This window comes from Chiloscyllium plagiosum, unplaced genomic scaffold (genome assembly GCF_037043375.1).
Source record: "Chiloscyllium plagiosum isolate Xiang-an unplaced genomic scaffold, Cpla_swu_hap1 HiC_scaffold_4, whole genome shotgun sequence".
Classification (NCBI taxonomy): Eukaryota; Metazoa; Chordata; class Chondrichthyes; order Orectolobiformes; family Hemiscylliidae; genus Chiloscyllium; species Chiloscyllium plagiosum.
This window is the reverse complement of record NW_028270142.1, coordinates 104,027,319-104,044,503: the sequence shown is the minus strand read 5'-3', so window position 1 is coordinate 104,044,503 and position 17,185 is coordinate 104,027,319. Positions and strand designations below refer to the sequence as shown.

Here is a 17,185-nt window from a genome sequence, read left to right as displayed (position 1 = left end):
CTAGCCAAGCTGTTTCAGTCCATCAACATCTACCTGACTATGTGGAAAATTTCTCAGGTATGTCCTATCAACAAAAAGAAGGACATATCAAACCAGGCCAATTACTGCTCCATCAGTCTACTCTTAATCATCGGTTAAGTGATATCAAAATGCACTTGCTTAGCAATAACCTGCTTACTGGTGCGTGACTTAGGTTTCACAAGATCACTCAGCTCCTGAACTGATTACAGCTTTGATCCAAACATGGACAAAAGAGCTGAATTCCACCCACAGAGGTTGAATGGTCTTAGTAAGTGCTAAAGTCAGTATGCAAGCTAAGACCCAGCTCCAAAGTAGGTAGCCGAAATCGTGAAGTGGTGGCTGAGTCGTTCTAAGAGCAGGTATGATGATGTGGTGACATCAACGGTTTGCCAATGCCAAATTGTGTGAATGTAGTAGGGGTAATGAGAAGAGTCAAGGACCCTGCAGGAACATTGTGCCAAAGAAGAAAATGTATGAAGATTGAGGGTTTTCACACACAGGGTGGTGCATGTATGGCATGAGCTGCCAGAGGGCGTGGTGGAGGCTGGTACAATTACAACATTCAAAAGGCATCTGGATGGATACATGAATAGGAAGGGTTTAGAGGGATATGGGCCACATGCTGCAAATGGGACTAGATTGGGTTGGGATATCTGATCGACATGGACGCGTTGGACCAAAGGGTCTGTTTCCGTGCTGTACATCTCTATGACTCTATGACACTGAAATTCTGTGAACTGAAACAGATGCTGAGACAAGTAGTCTAGTACTTATGTTCTATATATGTACCTGATCTTGTTTATCTGTTGGGCATTGCATGTTAGGTTCCTCAATGATAGAGAAGAAAATTGGAAGTGCTATCTCTAATACAGCAAGTTAATGTATTAATCCAGTAAATTAATATATGAATACAATCTAGTTAGTGGTCTTAAATCACCATTTAAGGCTTGAAGGTAAAATCAGACAAATTTTCCTCAATGTTAAGAATCTGATTTCTCCTTCTCACCCTATTCAGCCACCTTGCTCGTTATTATCGTGTCGTACTAGGGAGGGAAAATTCAACCTAATCTAATTCAAGCTTTCTTCTTTGAAGCTCCTAATTTATACAGGTCTATGGGGGCACTACTTAGGTGTTTGACTTGTATTATGGCGAATTTTTATTCATTACTTCAGAAGCAGTGCTTTAATGAGCCAAGCACATAATTTTCCAAATAATTATTTACATAAATTAATAACTGCATGGTAAGCATGTAGCAGTCATGATTCCCTTTAGACATATAAAATCAATTATCAAGATAAAGTAATCATTGTCATGACAAACATAAACATAAAAGTATAAAGCTGGCTAATGGAGTAAACTGTTATCACTTTCAGAGTAGATAAATATAATAGATTACTTACATGATCAATGAATGAACTAAGAAATTTATTAGTGGTATTATAAGCCTTCAATCTACGTTCAAATAAATCACTGGTTTGATTCAAGAGGCGGTCAGATTCACTTCTCTGTAAAATTAGACCAAAAGTTAGGAACATATGAATGACTCTCTAAACTGTGTTTTGGAAATATATGAAGGAACTATATTAATTGCTACTCAGACCCAATGTAATGGCTCTCGAATCTTGTCATATTGCTCTCTAAACTTGTTTGTGATGAATATCTCAAATGTCTCAATGTCAGTGTTCGGAATCAAGCCTCTTTGACTGCACAGGTTTTCCTGGGAAGAAACAGTCATCAAAATAGCCATATTTAAAATTAATAGAGTTCATAAAAATTTTGAATAGTTTAGAAAAAATAATCCTCACAACAGCTCTAATAATTTTTACATTTGTAAGAAAATCTCAACTTAATCAGACAAAGTCAACTTGGTTTTCTAAACTTAATAGGTTCTGAAGAACTGTTAATTGTTTTTTCTCCACGGATGCTGCCACATCTGCCAAGTTTTTGCAGCAGTTTCTGTTTTTGTGGCACCTTCCTTTGTTTTGTTGATGATCAAGGGCACTGTGATGCGATGGTAATTGACTAGATTAGGTTTGTTCTGTTCTGTTATGTGTGGAAAGGACATACTTGTTAATTATCCACAATAATCTACTGTGTACTCCAAATTCATCTACCTCATCTATTGTGTCTGTTGCTCTCGATGTAGTCTCCTCTACATCGGGGAGATAAGACGCCAACTTATAGAGTGTTTCAGGGAACATCCCTAAGACACACGCACCAAACAACTCCACCACCCTGTGGCTGACCACTTCAACTCCCTGTCACTCTCAGTCAAGGACATGCAAATCCTGGGCCTCCTCCACTATCAAATCCAAGCCACGCAACAACTGGTGGAAGAACGCGTCATCTTCGCCTTTGGACCCTTCAACCACAAGGCACCATCGACTTCTCTAATTTCCAAATCTTTGTTCCCCCACCTCATCACAGATCCAACCCTTGAACTCAGCACTGCCCTCTTGATCTGTGCTATTTGTCCGTCTTCCTTCCCACCTATCCGCTCTACCCTCCCCACTGACCAACCACAATTACCTGCATCCACTATCGCCATTCCAGCTACCTTCCCCACCAACCCCACTCCCATACCCCTATTTATCTCTCAACTCCTTTCTCCCTCCTCATTCCTGATGAAGGGCTTATGCCCAAAATGTCGACTCTCCTCCTCGGATGCTGCTGTGCTTTTTCAGCACAACACTTTTCGACTCTGACTTTCCAGCATCTGTAGTCCTCACTTTCTCCTAATTATCCACAATGTCAGGTAGATGCCAGTTTGTAATTGTCGTGGAACAACATGGCTAGGGGTGTAGCTTATTCTTAGCGACAAGACTTCAGTGGACTATTAAATGTTGTCAGGCTCCTTAGCCATTGCTGTGTCTGGTGCATTTCACCATTTCTTGATATTATGTGGAGTCAGTTGATTGGTTGAAGACTGGCTTGTGTGCTGCTGGGAACCTCAGGATGAAACCAAAACGGATTATCCACATGGGACTTTGGGTTGCAAATGGAGATGTGATGTTGTAGTGGTGTGGTCACAGGAATAATGATGCAGACATCTAGGCAATGCTCTGGGGTTCCAGGTTCAAATCCTGCCATGGCAGATGGTGGAATCTGATTTGTATAAATCTGGAATTAAAAGTCTAATGATAACCATAAGTCAACTGTTGTAAAAACTCATCTGGTTCAATAATTTCCAATAGGGCAAGAAATCTGTCTTTACTTGGTCCAGCTTATATTTAATAGCCGACCCACAGCAATGAAGTTGACTCTTAAGTGCCATCTGCTATGGCCTACCAATCTATTTGATTCTATGAAATTACCCAAAAAGTCTCAAAAGAGGAATGAAACTGATCAGACCATCTGACCTAAGCACTGGAAATGACTATGGCAAACTCAGTCCTGTTGACACTCTAAAGCTATCCTTACAGTATTTAGGTTGTTCCAAAACTGGGACAGTTGTCTTATTGAATAGTTAAGCAACAATCTGATATAATCATATGCATAGAATCACATCTTATACACGTCAGATAACACTGCCACCATCCTCATAGCATCACTTGCTTCATGATCATGACATAAGATCAAACGTGGGCAAGGAAATCTCTTGCTGACTACCACACATCAACACCTCAGCTGATAAGTCTGTACCCCTCCATGTTGAGCATTCTTTGGAGGAAGCATTCAGAGTGGCAATGGAACGGAATGTACTCTTGGTGGGAGTCTTTAAGGTTGCCACCAAGATTGGCTTAGCAGCACACCTACTGATCAAACTAGATGAGACCTAAGGCATATAGCTGTGAGACTGGAGACTGATAGTGAGGGAGCCAACAAGAGAGATAAACATACTTGACCTGATCTTCACAAATTTGCCTGTAGGAGATGCATCTGTCCAAGACAATATTGATGAGAATGATCACCACACAGTTCCTGTGGCGACAATATTCTTGTCTTCATATTTAGAATACTCACTGTTGTACTGTGTTGCATTATCACCATGCGAATTGGGACGAATTTTGAACAGATCTAAAAGCTGAAGAATATCCATTTATCTGGATGTGGATCATCAGCATCAGCTGTCAGAACCACCAGTCAGAATCAAGAAGTGCTGTGGACACCTTCTAACTTGTAATTTCAAAATGTGTTCTTTAAAAAAGGGCTAATGAGCTCAGTTAGCTGGATGGCTGGTTTGTGATACAGTGTGATGCCAATAGCCCAGGTTCAATTTCTTTACTGGTTGAGATTACTCTAGAGCACTCACCTTCTCAACTTGTCCTCTCACCTGAGGTGTGGTGACACTCAGGTTAAAACCACCACCAATTCTTTCATGTATGCAGCCCTATAGTCCTTTGGGACTATGGTGACTTTCCTATTTAATCGAGCCAAGATGGCTGCATTTTAAATTAAGTGTTTGCATGGAGAGAGGAACGATGGAATTTCACACCTACTGAAGTCAAAGCAGGTTGGATTGTGAATACAGAGGTAACAAGTAGTTGATAACAGCAAGACAGCTCTTTGGGTTCCTTCTCAAACTCAACACATTTTGAGTTTTTCCTGAAAAGAAAACACAAGGAAAGGGGTTTAAAGATCAGTTTCAACTTTACTGGAGTGGGCAAATGGAATTGATTGCTCTCATGTGTATCTGGCTGCTGTGAATATCACAGTCGAAGAACTATCCTCTCGTTGCCCTTGTGTTGCAAGTAAAGCAGTTCTGTCATGCTGAGCATTGAAGTCAGTTAGCTAGCAGCTAGATGAAAGGAAAAGGAAAGCAGGATTCTCTGTCATCAGGAATACTGGAATTCAATCATACGAGAAAGGAATTACAACTACAGAATCTCAGGCAATCTGCAAAACCAAGGATCGTCAAACTAACTGTGCAACTAGTAACATCATTGCTACTAGTCACCTTTGACTGCAACATCTGGGAAGTTCAATTATCTGCTCTTCATGAATAATTCAGATTGCTCTGTATACTTGTTTTACTAATGTTTATCTTTTTAGACTCACCTCTAATTTTCAATCTGTGTGTATGCATGTTGGGTTTGTTAGTATTTCTTTTTGCCACTGGTAACTAATAAATTTACTCTTTTTGTTAATTTAAGAAACTCTGCTTATATCAGCTCTTGTTAAAACATAAGTTCACTTGGGCCTGGGGAAGATATCCACAAGGGAAAGGATCCTTTTCAAATTAACCTTGTTGTAACGAACCAAGGGGATGCACAAATAAAGAAGTGGAGCCAGTTCAACCCTCTTCACCAGGGAGTTTAACACTTTGGGATATCTTGACTCAAACTCAAAAACAATTTGACAACATCATGTCTGGTATTTCTTTTACTCTATTGTTACATCAAGCCAGGGGATCAATCCTGGTTTCATGAAGTGTGCAGAAGGGCATGCCAGGATGCTGCAAGGAACAGCATCAAGTATACCTTAAAATAAGGCATCAACCAAGTGAAAGTGGAGCACAGAACTGTTTATGTGTTTATCAGGGTACAGGGACCAATCAATTCTACAAACAATAGAACAGATGCAGTCCTGCCATGTCAGACATGAACAGTGGTGACAATTAAACAATTCACTGGAGAAGTACATCTCAAAAATGGAGGAGTCCATCACATCAGTTTGAAGATTGAGATACTTTCAACAATTTTCAGCCAGTAGTGCCAAGTAGGTGATTTATCTTAGCCTCTTCTGGGGGTGGTTAGCATCACAGATACCAGTCTTCAGCCAATTAATTTCACCACAAAATGTGTCAAAAAACAATAGAAGGCATTACATACTGCCAAAGAGACAATATTATAGCAATAAAACTGAAGACTTGTACTACAGAACTTGTTTTGCCCGCTAAGCAGTTCCAATACAACTGCAATATTGGCAACCACTTGACAATGTGGAAAGTTGCCCAGGTATATTTTGCACACAGAAAGCAAGTTAAATCCAACCAGGACAATTACCGTGCCATCAGTCTACTCTCAAACATCAGTAAAGTGTTGTAAGAGTTCATCAACAATGCTAATAAGCAGCACATGCTTAGCACTAACTTGCTCACTGATGCTCAGCTCAGGTTCCATCAGGGCGACTCAGGTTTTGCCAAACTGGAGTCAGTGAGAATCAGGGGGCATCTGGTTGGAATCCTATCTGGCACAAAAGAAGGGAGTTGTGGCTGCTGGAGATCAGTTATTTCTGTAGGAGTTCCTCAAGGTAGTGTCCTAGGGTCCAATCATCTTCAGTTGTTTCATCAATGATGTTCCTTCCATTATAAAGTCAGAAGTGGGGATGTTCGCTGATGATTGCACAATGTCCAGCACCTTTTGCAGCTCCTTGGGTACTGAAGTGGTATTGTCCAAATGCAACAAAATCTGGATGATATTCAGGCTTGTGCTGACAAATAGCAAGTAACATTTCCCCCACACAAGAGCCACACAATGACAATGTCCAAGAAGTGAGAATTTAACTACCCTTGACATTCAATTACAATACCTCACTGAATCTTCCACTATCAATAGCCTTCAGGTTACTATTGCCCATAACTAAACTAGACTAGCTGTTTGAATACTTGTTCCAGGAGCAGTTCTGAAGCTAGGAATCTTGCAAAAGTAACTCAAGCCAACTAGGAATTGGCAATAAATGCTGACCTAGCTAGTGAAGCACACACTCCATGACTTAATAGAAAAAAAAGTTTCACTATCTCTCTGCACTGATGTATTAGACTCCCTGATAATCAAAGCTTATATTGCATCCTTTAATACTATAAAATGCCTAAGCTCTTCATAGACAAATTACTAAACAAGACACAATATTGAACCAATAGAGAGAAGCTTGGTCAGTGAGGTAGGTTTTAGAATTGTATTAAAAGAGGAAAGCAAGATAAAGAGGCAACAATTTTGATGAACGTATGAATTAGGAGGCCATTTTGGCTCTTAAGCCTGTTAAGGAGGAATTTCTGAGTGCAGTACCCAGGCAGCTGATAAAAAGTCTGCCAACACGAGAACATTTAAAAACAGGTTGTCCAAGAGCCAGAAATGGAGCAGAAAACAGTGCATATCTTAAAGGATTGTGTGGAGCTAGAGGAGAGTCCAGGACGTGGAGTATTTAAAAAGAATATGGTAATTTTAAATTTAGATATTATAGCACTTCTCTAGGTCAGCTAGAAGAAGGATGATGGATATATGGGTTTTGGTGAGTTTAAACAGAGATAGTATGGTTATGGATAACCTCAGTTTTATGGAGGCTGGCAGGCAATGTATTAAAATAACCAGATCGGGATAACTTTGGTGCGACTGAGTGTTTCAGGAGCTGAAATGGTGCAGAGTTGATGATTTTGCAGAGGGAACCATAAGTGGTTTTTTAATGGCATGGATAATTGAAAGCTTATTTGAATAGAAACAGTGCAAATTTTCAGACAAAGGAAAGACAATGGTTAGAGGTAAAATGGTCTGAATGGCCTCTTCCGATGCTGTGATTCTGTGATTCCCCTTGCAGTCAAATATGACATCAAAATGGTAGGAGCTTGCTTCACCCTCTGATGATCATGAAAGAGAGTGCTGGAGTCGGGGGCATGGAAGTAGGTTTTCTCTCAGTGACTGAAGAGCATTAGTTGAATTTTACAAGCCACCAGCTTTGCTTTGCCGGTAGCCATAAAACTCTCCAGGTGACTTTCTCAGCATCTATTTACTCCCTCCCAATATATTTGAAATTTGTAACAATTTTGCTAAGGCCTAGGTACACCTACCAGTTTTCACTACAATAAGTAACTGACCAATTAATAGCCTCTTATATAGCTGCTACCCACCTCACTGCAATTTCAAAGTTGACAGCAGGAGGTCAAGGATGGGGGGGGAGGGGAGTTGGTGGAAATTGGACAAGAAGGGCTGTTCTCACAGACAGCCCCATTGCTCAATCGGAACTCCTCCCACTCCTACTCTTGGACTTCACCTGGCCTTTCAAACCCGATACTCACTGCTGTGTCCCAAGTCTGGCTCTCCAAAACATTCATTCTAATTTCTACCACTGGTCTCCCATAATAACTGGATCCTGGTTCCTGGCAGGAAGCAGGGAGAGGCTGTAGACCCAGCAGTGGCCACCCTTGGTGATGCTGCTAGAATTACAGAGGTACAGGTCAAATATATTGGACAACATCTCTCAGAGGCAGAACCTTTTCATGAGAGAGGGGTTGAATTCCTGCCTCCAGCTAGTTTGTTCTCAGTTGAGCATTAAATGGTTGTGGTTGTGCCTACATTGGCAAGGATGCATTTCAACTGTAGGGTGGCCATGTATCCTGTCCTGTTCTGTTCAATGGCATCAGTCTTCTCAATACAGAATTAGAGGACATTTCTACTCATTCTACATAATTGTCTGTGCTGAATTACGACACAACATGACACTCAGAGTTGAAGTGTAAACACCTGGAACACTCACATGTGAACTATGTTGATCAGAGGTTCTATTCTATCAACAGTATTTTTAAAAATTTTCTCGTGAGATGTGCACATCACTGACAAGAGCAGAACTTTCGACCCACCCTGAATGGCCCTTGAACTGAATGGTTTGTTAGGCTATTTCAGAGGGCTGTGAAATGTCATATAGAAGTCACTTTGGTTAAGGACAACAAATTTTTCCCAAAGGATATTAATGAAAGGGTTGAGTTTCTAATAACTTTAGTGGTAATTTCATGGTGACTATTTACATTATAAAGATTAGCTTGAATTCCAAACTTATTACTTGAATTTAAATTCCATCAGCTATATGGTGAGATTTGAACCCATAGTCCCAGACCATTAACTTGGGCTGTGGGATTACTTGTCTAGTGACAGAACCACTACACATTGTCTCCTGACATATGTATGATTAAAATTAAACAGATGGCATATTACATAGTAGATGTCTCATAATTTTAAAGGAAAGGACAACAGTTTGTTCTGAGCAGTTTAGAAGGTTAAAAGTTAAAAAAAAAAGCTTTATTAAAAAATGTAAAAAATACATCTGAATTCCATAAAATAGGTATATTTGAATTCCTTTAAAATTAAATGGATTAATTTAGCATAAATAAGTATGTGAATTACAAGAGCTGAATAACCATAAATAAACTCAAAACATTTTGGAATATGCAAAAGCTTATTCACTGCAAGAAAACTGCAAGTTAGTGATTCAGATACAAACTTTACATCAGCTAAATCAATCACTTCTCCATTTTCAGAGGAACATTTGTCTGTTTTTAGATTGCTTAGCTTTTACTTCAGTTTTCTAAATGAAGGGTATCATACAATAATTAACTATACCGCCTCTCTCTTTAGATTAAGGTTCATTTCCTCCATGTTGGTGTCTGCATGTCCATGCACAGACCTCCCATGGATATAGTATCCAAAACATCTGTGTGAGAAAATTATCACAGATATCTGAAAATGAAAATGCAGAACAAGAATAGATACCTGGTTTCATTTCGTAAAAAACAAGTTTGAAAAATTTGGTAATACGTCTTCCATTGAGAAAGAAATAAAATATTACAGTGTAATACTCACGTTACTTATTGAACATACATCAATAAATTGACTTATTCTATCTTCTACAAATCGTTCATAAATAGCAGTGCAGAATACCATCTACAAACAAAATATAATATTTATCCATTTGAAGTTATATTTCAAAATGATCACAAAAGTACAATGCTTTATTTTCATACTTGGTCCTGTTCCGTTTACAAATTGACTTATATCATAAATATGACAGTTACTTATTCAATTGAAATTTCAGGAATTTTGGTAGCAAACCAAGAAAAAGAGACAATTTCATATCTGAAGACTTATAAAGAATTATGGATAACTTTTTTTTTAATTCATGGGATCTAGGTGTCATTATCTGGGCCAGTATTGATTTCCCATTCCAAAATGTATCTAAGGATTGGAAGCAGTTTAAATTTCAGCAAAGGATGATAGAGGGATTGATTACAAGGGGTTAACAGAGCACAGGAGTAAGCTTGTCGGGATCATGCAAACTAATTATAAATGGCTCTATAGGTATGTAAAGAGAAAAAGATTAATGAAGACAAATGTAGATCCCTTACAGTCAGAAACTGGGAAAGTTATAATGGAGAATAAAGAAATGGTAGACCAATTAAATTTAGTTCTGACTTCAAAAAGTACGACACAAATAAAGTCCCAAAATTTGGGGAACACCAAGTCTCGTAAGAGGGAGAAATTGAAGGAAATCAGAATTAGTGGGGAAAGGTATTGGAGAAATTGATGGGATTAAAGGTTGATAAATTCCCAGAGTACTTAAGGAAGTGGCTGTAGAAATAATGGATGCATTAGGGGGTCAGCTTTCAAGATTCTATAAACTCTAGAACAGTTCCTATAAATTGAAGGGTGGCTAATGTAAAAAGAGATAGAGCGAAAACAGGGGATTATAGACATACTAACCTGACACCAGCATTGGAGAAAATGCCAGAAACCATTACAAAGGATTTAATAGCAGAACACTTGGAAAACAGTCACAGGATTGGATAGAGTCAGCATAAATTTTCAAAAGGAAAATCATGCTTGACAAATCTATTGGAAATTATTGAGGATGTAACTCGTTGAGTTGATAAGAGAGAGGTGGTTTACTTAGACTTTCAGAAGACTTTTTGATAAAGTCCCACATAAGAGATTAGCATGTAAAATTAAAGCACATGGGATTTGGGGTAATGTACTGACATAGATAGAAAACTGGTTTGGCAGACAGAAAACAAAGAACAGAAATAAATGAGTGGCAAACAGTCATTGGTTGGGTACTGCAAGGACCAGTGTGGGCCTCACCTATTCACAATATTTGTTAATTATTTAGATTAGGAAATTAAATGTAATATTTGCATTTTGCAATAGACAATGCTGTGTGGGAGGGTGAGCTGTGAGGAAGATGCAGAGATGCTTTAGTATGATTTGGATAAGTTGAGTGAGAAAATGCATGGTAGATGAAGTGTAATAAGTTAAAAATCACAACACCAGGTTATAGCCCAACAGATTTAATTGGAAGCACACTAGCTTTCGGAGCAACGCTCCTTCATCAGGTGACAGACACTATCCCCTGATGAAGGAGCATCGCTCCGAAAGCTAGTGTGCTTCCAATTAAACCTGTTGGACTATAACCTGGTGTTGTGTGATTTTTAACTTTGTACATCCCAGTCCAAAACCGGCATTTCCAAATCATGAAATGTAATAAAGTTTGTGAGAAGATTTGTAGCTCGGGTGCTCGTTGTTGTGGTTCTGTTCGCCGAGCTGGGAATTTGTGTTGCAGACGTTTTGTCCCCTGTCTAGGTGACATCCTCAGTGCCTGGGAGCTTCCTGTGAAGGCTTCTGTGATGTTTCCTCCGGCATTTATAGTGGTTTGTCTCTGCCGCTTCCGGTTGTCAGTTCCAGCTGTCCGCTGCAGTGGTCGGTATATTGGGTCCAGGTCGAAGTACCTATTGATTGAATCTGTGGATGAATGCTATGCCTCTAGGAATTCCCTGACTGTTCTCTGTTTGGCTTGTCCTATAATAGTAGTGTTGTCCCAGTCGAACTCATGTTGCTTGTCATCTGCGTGTGTGGCTACTAAGGATAGCTGGTCATGTCGTTTCGTGGCTAGTTGGTGTTCATGGATGCGGATCGTTAGCTGTCTTCCTGTTTGTCCTATGTAGTGTTTTGTGCAGTCCTTGCATGGGACAACGGAACGAGGACATGCCGCAACCCAAAGGACTAACCACACTACCATACATCAAGAGCATTTCCGAACTGACAGCCAGACTACTGCGACCACTCGGACTCATAACAGCACACAAACCAACAGCGACTCTCAGACAATAACACACCAGAACGAAGGACCCAATACCCAGCATGAGAAAAACCAATATAGTGTACAAAATCCCATGCAAGGATTTTCTAGGTAGATGATTTCTGATATTTAGTTCACTTATCTTTGTTCTTTATCAATGCACTTGGGGATAGTTTGGATATGATCTGCCTGTGTTTCCAGGCCTAATTTCTGAGGGATAGAATTAATTCGTGGGCGGCACGGTGGCACAGTGGTTACTTACAGTGTGGAAACAGGCCCTTTGGCCCAACAAGTCCACACCGACCTGCAACCCACCCAGACCCATTCCCCTACATTTATCCCTGCACCTAACGCTACGGGCAATTTAGCATGGCCAATTCACCAGACCTGCACATTTTTGGACAGTGGGAGGAAACCGGAGCACCTGGAGGAAACCCACGCAGACACGGGGAGAATGTGCAAACTCCACACAGTCAGTCGCCTGAGGCGGGAATTGAACCCGGGTCTCTGGCGCTGTGAGGCAGCAGTGCTAACCACTGTGCCACCGTGACGTCCACAAAGTTTGTAGATGACCCACTAAATTAGTGGTAGGTTAAATAATAAGGAAGTAGGCCTTAGACCACAGGATGATGTAGAGTGGCTCATTAGATGGACAGAACAATGGCAAATGAAACTTAATCCTGAAAAGTGTGAGGTGATGCATTTTGGACGACTAATGAAACAAGCGAGTACACAATGAATAGTTAGGGCATTAGGAGGTTCAGTGGATCAGAGGGATCTTGGTGTGCATGTTCATTGATCATTGAATAAGGTGGTCAAAAGGCATGTTGGATATTATTAGTCAAAATATAAAACACAAGAACAGGGTGGTTATGATGGAGCTGTATAAGTTGTTAATTAGGCCACAGTTAGAATATTGTATGTAGTTCTGATCACCACGCCATGACAAGCATGTAATTGTATTAAAAAAAAGTGCAGAGGAGAGCACCAGAACATTGCCTGAGCTGGTGTGTTTCAGCTATGAAGAGAAACTAAATAGGCTGGGGTTTCCTTAGAGGAGACAAGTTTGTGAGGGGACAAAATTATAAAATTATGAGGCATAGAGAAGATACGTAGGGAGAAAAATTTCCTCTTAGAGGAAACAATAACAAGGGTGCATGGATTTAAGGTAAAAAGCAGAAGGTTTAGATGGGATTTGAAGAGGAATTTTTTCCACCAAAAGGAAATTGGTATTCCAAACTCACTGCCTGAAAGGGCAGTGGAAGCGGGAATCATCACAACATTTAAGAAGATTATTGCTTGAAATGGCATAACAATCAAGGCTATAGGCCAAGTACTATAAACTGGGAAAAGTGCAGATAGTTGCTTGATGACAATGGACTGAATGACCTCTTTCCCTGCTGTAAAACTCTATCACTCTAAATTACAAGTTTTGGTAAATCAATTCACAGGAGTTACAACTTCCTGAGGTCAGTGTCCAATATTAGTTTCCTTGGTAAACCCACTTGAGACAGAGAAGGAGATTCTGCGGCAGCTTGCTGATTCACCCTGGAGTTCTGCTGTCCCTCTGGAGGTCAAATAGTAATTGACTAAGCCTCCCAGACACGTATATTTAATTAATTCAACCAGCCCCAATTTCATTCATATTCAGTCCTGAGACAAGGACAAGCATTTCAGGAGCTGATCTTGGCAGGACATTTCAAAAGTCTTCAGCTAACAGTGTAACTTTAACACCTCCCCCAACCCTCAATCTCTGCTCCTTAGAGTTTCCATTATAAGGTGATGTGGTAACTAAGCATTAGCACTCATTTTAGCATAACAAATCTTGATGTTTCACTTTGATGAAGGCTGGCTGAAAGCAGCAGGCTCACCTCCAGAGTCCATCAAGTTTGTCCATTCGTAACAGAAATAGAATTTAAATATAAAAATACGGAAGTTTTTTTGGGGGGATTTCTCTTCATGCTCTCTGGCCATTATACCATGGATGAATGTTGTAACAACCCATCTGATTCGCTAATACCCTTTAGGAAAGAAAGTCTATCATTTTTACTGGCCTGGCCTATGTGTGATTCAGACCCACAACAATGTAGATCAGTCTGATCGGTCTTCTTCAATGGCCTCGCAGGCCAATCAGTTCAAGGGCATTTAGGGATGGGCAACAAATGTTAGCCCTGCATAATGCCCAGATCTGAGTAAAGAAGAACGAAATATAAAATCACAGCTTAACACCATTCCCACCTGAATGAGACCAACTGTCAACCAAATGCTGCTAGCCATGCCAAATCTCAGTACACGGCTTGATGGTACAACATCGCTCTCAGGAGTTCTTTTTAATTGAGAATAAGGATCCATTGAAGTTAGATTTTCAAAACCAACAACCTGAAAACAAGAAAACAAAATTATTACAGATTCATAAAGTCCTACAACACAGAGACAAGCCCTTTGGCCCAAATTGGTCCATGTGGACCAAAATGTCTGTCCACGCTAACCCGACTTCCCATTCACTTGCCTCATATCATTCTAATCCTTTCCATGTATTTGTCCAAATGCCTTTTAAATGTTATTAATGTCCCATCCTCAACCACTTATGCTGTCATCTCATTACATATGTGTACCACCCTTTGTAAAAAAGTTGTCCCTCAGGTTTCCTTTTATTCTTTCCCGCTAACCATATACTGATGCCTTCTAGTCCTCAATTCCCCAACCCTGGCAAAAAGACTGAGTGCATTCACCCTATCCATGCCTCCCACAATCTTTTACACATCTATAAGGTCCCCTCTCAGCCTCCCACACTCTAAAGAAAAAGGTCCTAGCCTGTCCAACCTTTCCCTATAACTCAAAGTATTGAGTCCAGGCAACATCCTTGTAAATAGTTTCTGCCCCCTTTCCAGTTTAATAACATCCTCCCTATAACCAGCTGATCAAAACTGAACACAATACTCCAAGCGCATTATAGGTTATGTTATATTACAGTATTATATCATGTGGTCAGTCGAAAATCAAAGTTTGAACAAAAAGAACACTGATGTACAAAGCACAATATTAGACAAAAAAGTATATCCACAGCAAAACCTACAAAGTAATCTTGCAATAAAGTTTGCAACGGAGAAACCAGTGCAAACAGAAACGGGCATGACAGGATTTATCTTCCTGGCCTTGAGCTCTGATGCTGATCTGTGCAGACCAGTTAGCAGTATGTTTCACTGATGTTGTCACCATTTATTTTATTCGTGGGATGTGTGTTTCACTGATTAGACCTATGCCTACTCCAGCTGGCCTTGAGAATGTAATGGTGAGACACTTTCTTGAGACACTGAGTTCCATGTGGTGCGGTACACTCAACAGCACATTTAAAGCCTCAACAATATGGTTTTCTGTCTGCTTGTCTATAAACCCCTTCCTTAGCCATCAAGAAGGAAGAATATATAATGAGATTGACAATAATGCTTATATTTGCCAACTGCCTTTGAGGAGCTTAAAGTCAGAAGAATGACCTCTCAGAGTAGTTGTTCATTCCTTCACAGGCCAGTGGCATTTCCTTTATATTATAGCAGCATTGCAAAATCAAGTTATTATCTGTGGTTAACAACTCTTGTATTTTGCTGAAATGCCTTGGGATTTATTTCTGTGTGAAGTCACTACGTAAAATCAAATTATTGGTGTTATCCACGACACCAGGCACAAGAAGAATCCTATTTCTGATCATGACCAATATTATTCTCAGGTTTTGTAATGAGTTTCAGCAACCTTAAGGTGAGCAAAGAATAAAAAACAATATTTGTCAAACTTATGTTCCCTATCACAATATAGTCACTATTTCTGGAGTGTATATGTGCTGTTGGGAGATAACAAAATCAATTTTCACTGTGATGCCCTCAATTTACTATCTAGGCCCAAAAATGAAGAACTTCAGTAATGTAGAAGATGATGGCTTCTGCAGAACCATAACTTGTAAACATCTGTAGTGCTCAGCTCCCAGCCCTGCCTGATTTTTGAGCTTGTTGCATAACTGTGTACACCTGATTTCTGCTTACAGTCATCTCATGTGCTTTTCTGGCAAGCATCTGAGTGTCTTGTACTCTGACATAAAATGTTAAATAAAGATGCAACATTGCAATTCCCTGGTGCTCTGGCACTACCCCTCTGTCTAAGGTGGAATGGAGAATTATGGTCATTGCCTTAGTAATTCCATCTTTCCTAAGTCTCTTCCAGTATATCCAAAATTGGAGATATAGTGGACACTCAAGAAGGTTACGTCAGAGTATTACGGAATCTTGATAAGATTGGCGAATAGAATTCAATTTAGATAAATGTGAGGTGCTGTGTTTTGGAAAGGCAAATCAGGGCAGGACATATAACTTAATGGTAAGGTCCTGGGGAGTGTTACTGAACAAAGATACCTTGGATTGCAGGTTTATAATTCTTTGAAAATGGAGTCGCATGTAAATAAGATAGTGAACAAGGTGTTTAGTATGCTTGCCTTTACTGGTCAGAGCATCGAGTATAGGAGTTGGGAGGTCATGTTGTGGCTGTACAGGATATTAGTTAGGCCACTTTTGGAATATTATATGCAATTCTGGTCTCCTTCTTTATAGGAAAGATTTTGTGAAAATTAAAATGGTAAAGAAAAGATTTAGAAGGCTGTTGCCAGGGTTGGAGGGTTTGAGCTATAGGGAGAGCTAAATAGGCTGGCACTGTTTTCCCTGGAGTATCAGAGACTGAAGGGTAACCTTATAGAGGTTTATAAAATCATGAGGGACAAGGGTAAATAGACAAGGTCTTTTCCCTGGAGTGGAGGAGTCCAGAACTTGAAGGCAAACGTTTGGGGTGAGAGGAGAAAAATTTAAAAGGGACCCAAGGGGCAATTTTTTCATGTAGAGGGTGGTACATGTATGGAATGAGCTGCTGCAGAGGAAACGGTGGAGGCTGGTACAGTTATAACACTTAAAAGGCATCTCAATGGGTTTATGAATAGGAAGGGTTCAAAGAAATATGGGCCAAGTGCTGGCAAATGGGACGAGATTAGTTTAGGATATCTGGTCAGCATGGACAATACAGCATTGGATTGAAGGGTTTATTTCAATGCTGTACATCTTTATGACTCTATGACTTTATGTACACTCTATCTAAGCCTCTCAGTGTTCTGTAACTTTCAATAAGATCTCCTCTCCCCATTCTACTAAAGTCTGTCAAACACAGACCCAAAGTCTTCAACCACTCTTCATGTTACAAGCCCTTCATCCTCAGGATCATTCTTGCACACCTCCTCTGGACCCCTTCGAATGCCAACACATCCTTCCTGAGGCCAAAAAATGCTTATAATATTCCAAATGCATTCTGACCAAAGCCTTATACAGCCTCAGCAGTACATCCTTGCTCTTGTAT

The 17,185-nt window shown here is 40.0% G+C and overlaps 1 protein-coding gene across 1 annotated transcript in view; it reads right to left on the bottom strand.

The window, feature by feature from the left end:
- The window catches only part of tmem67 (transmembrane protein 67), a 208,576-nt gene that overhangs the window by 15,121 nt on the left and 176,270 nt on the right, over positions 1 to 17,185 (bottom strand). Inside the window, exons 18-22 of the mRNA XM_087985875.1 lie at positions 14,039 to 14,179; positions 9,532 to 9,612; positions 9,292 to 9,408; positions 1,623 to 1,739; positions 1,423 to 1,527 (exon numbers count right to left, since the gene is read on the bottom strand). Coding sequence (XP_087842001.1) covers positions 1,423 to 1,527; positions 1,623 to 1,739; positions 9,292 to 9,408; positions 9,532 to 9,612; positions 14,039 to 14,179 — 561 coding nt within the window. The remainder of the gene's footprint in view (positions 1 to 1,422; positions 1,528 to 1,622; positions 1,740 to 9,291; positions 9,409 to 9,531; positions 9,613 to 14,038; positions 14,180 to 17,185) is intronic.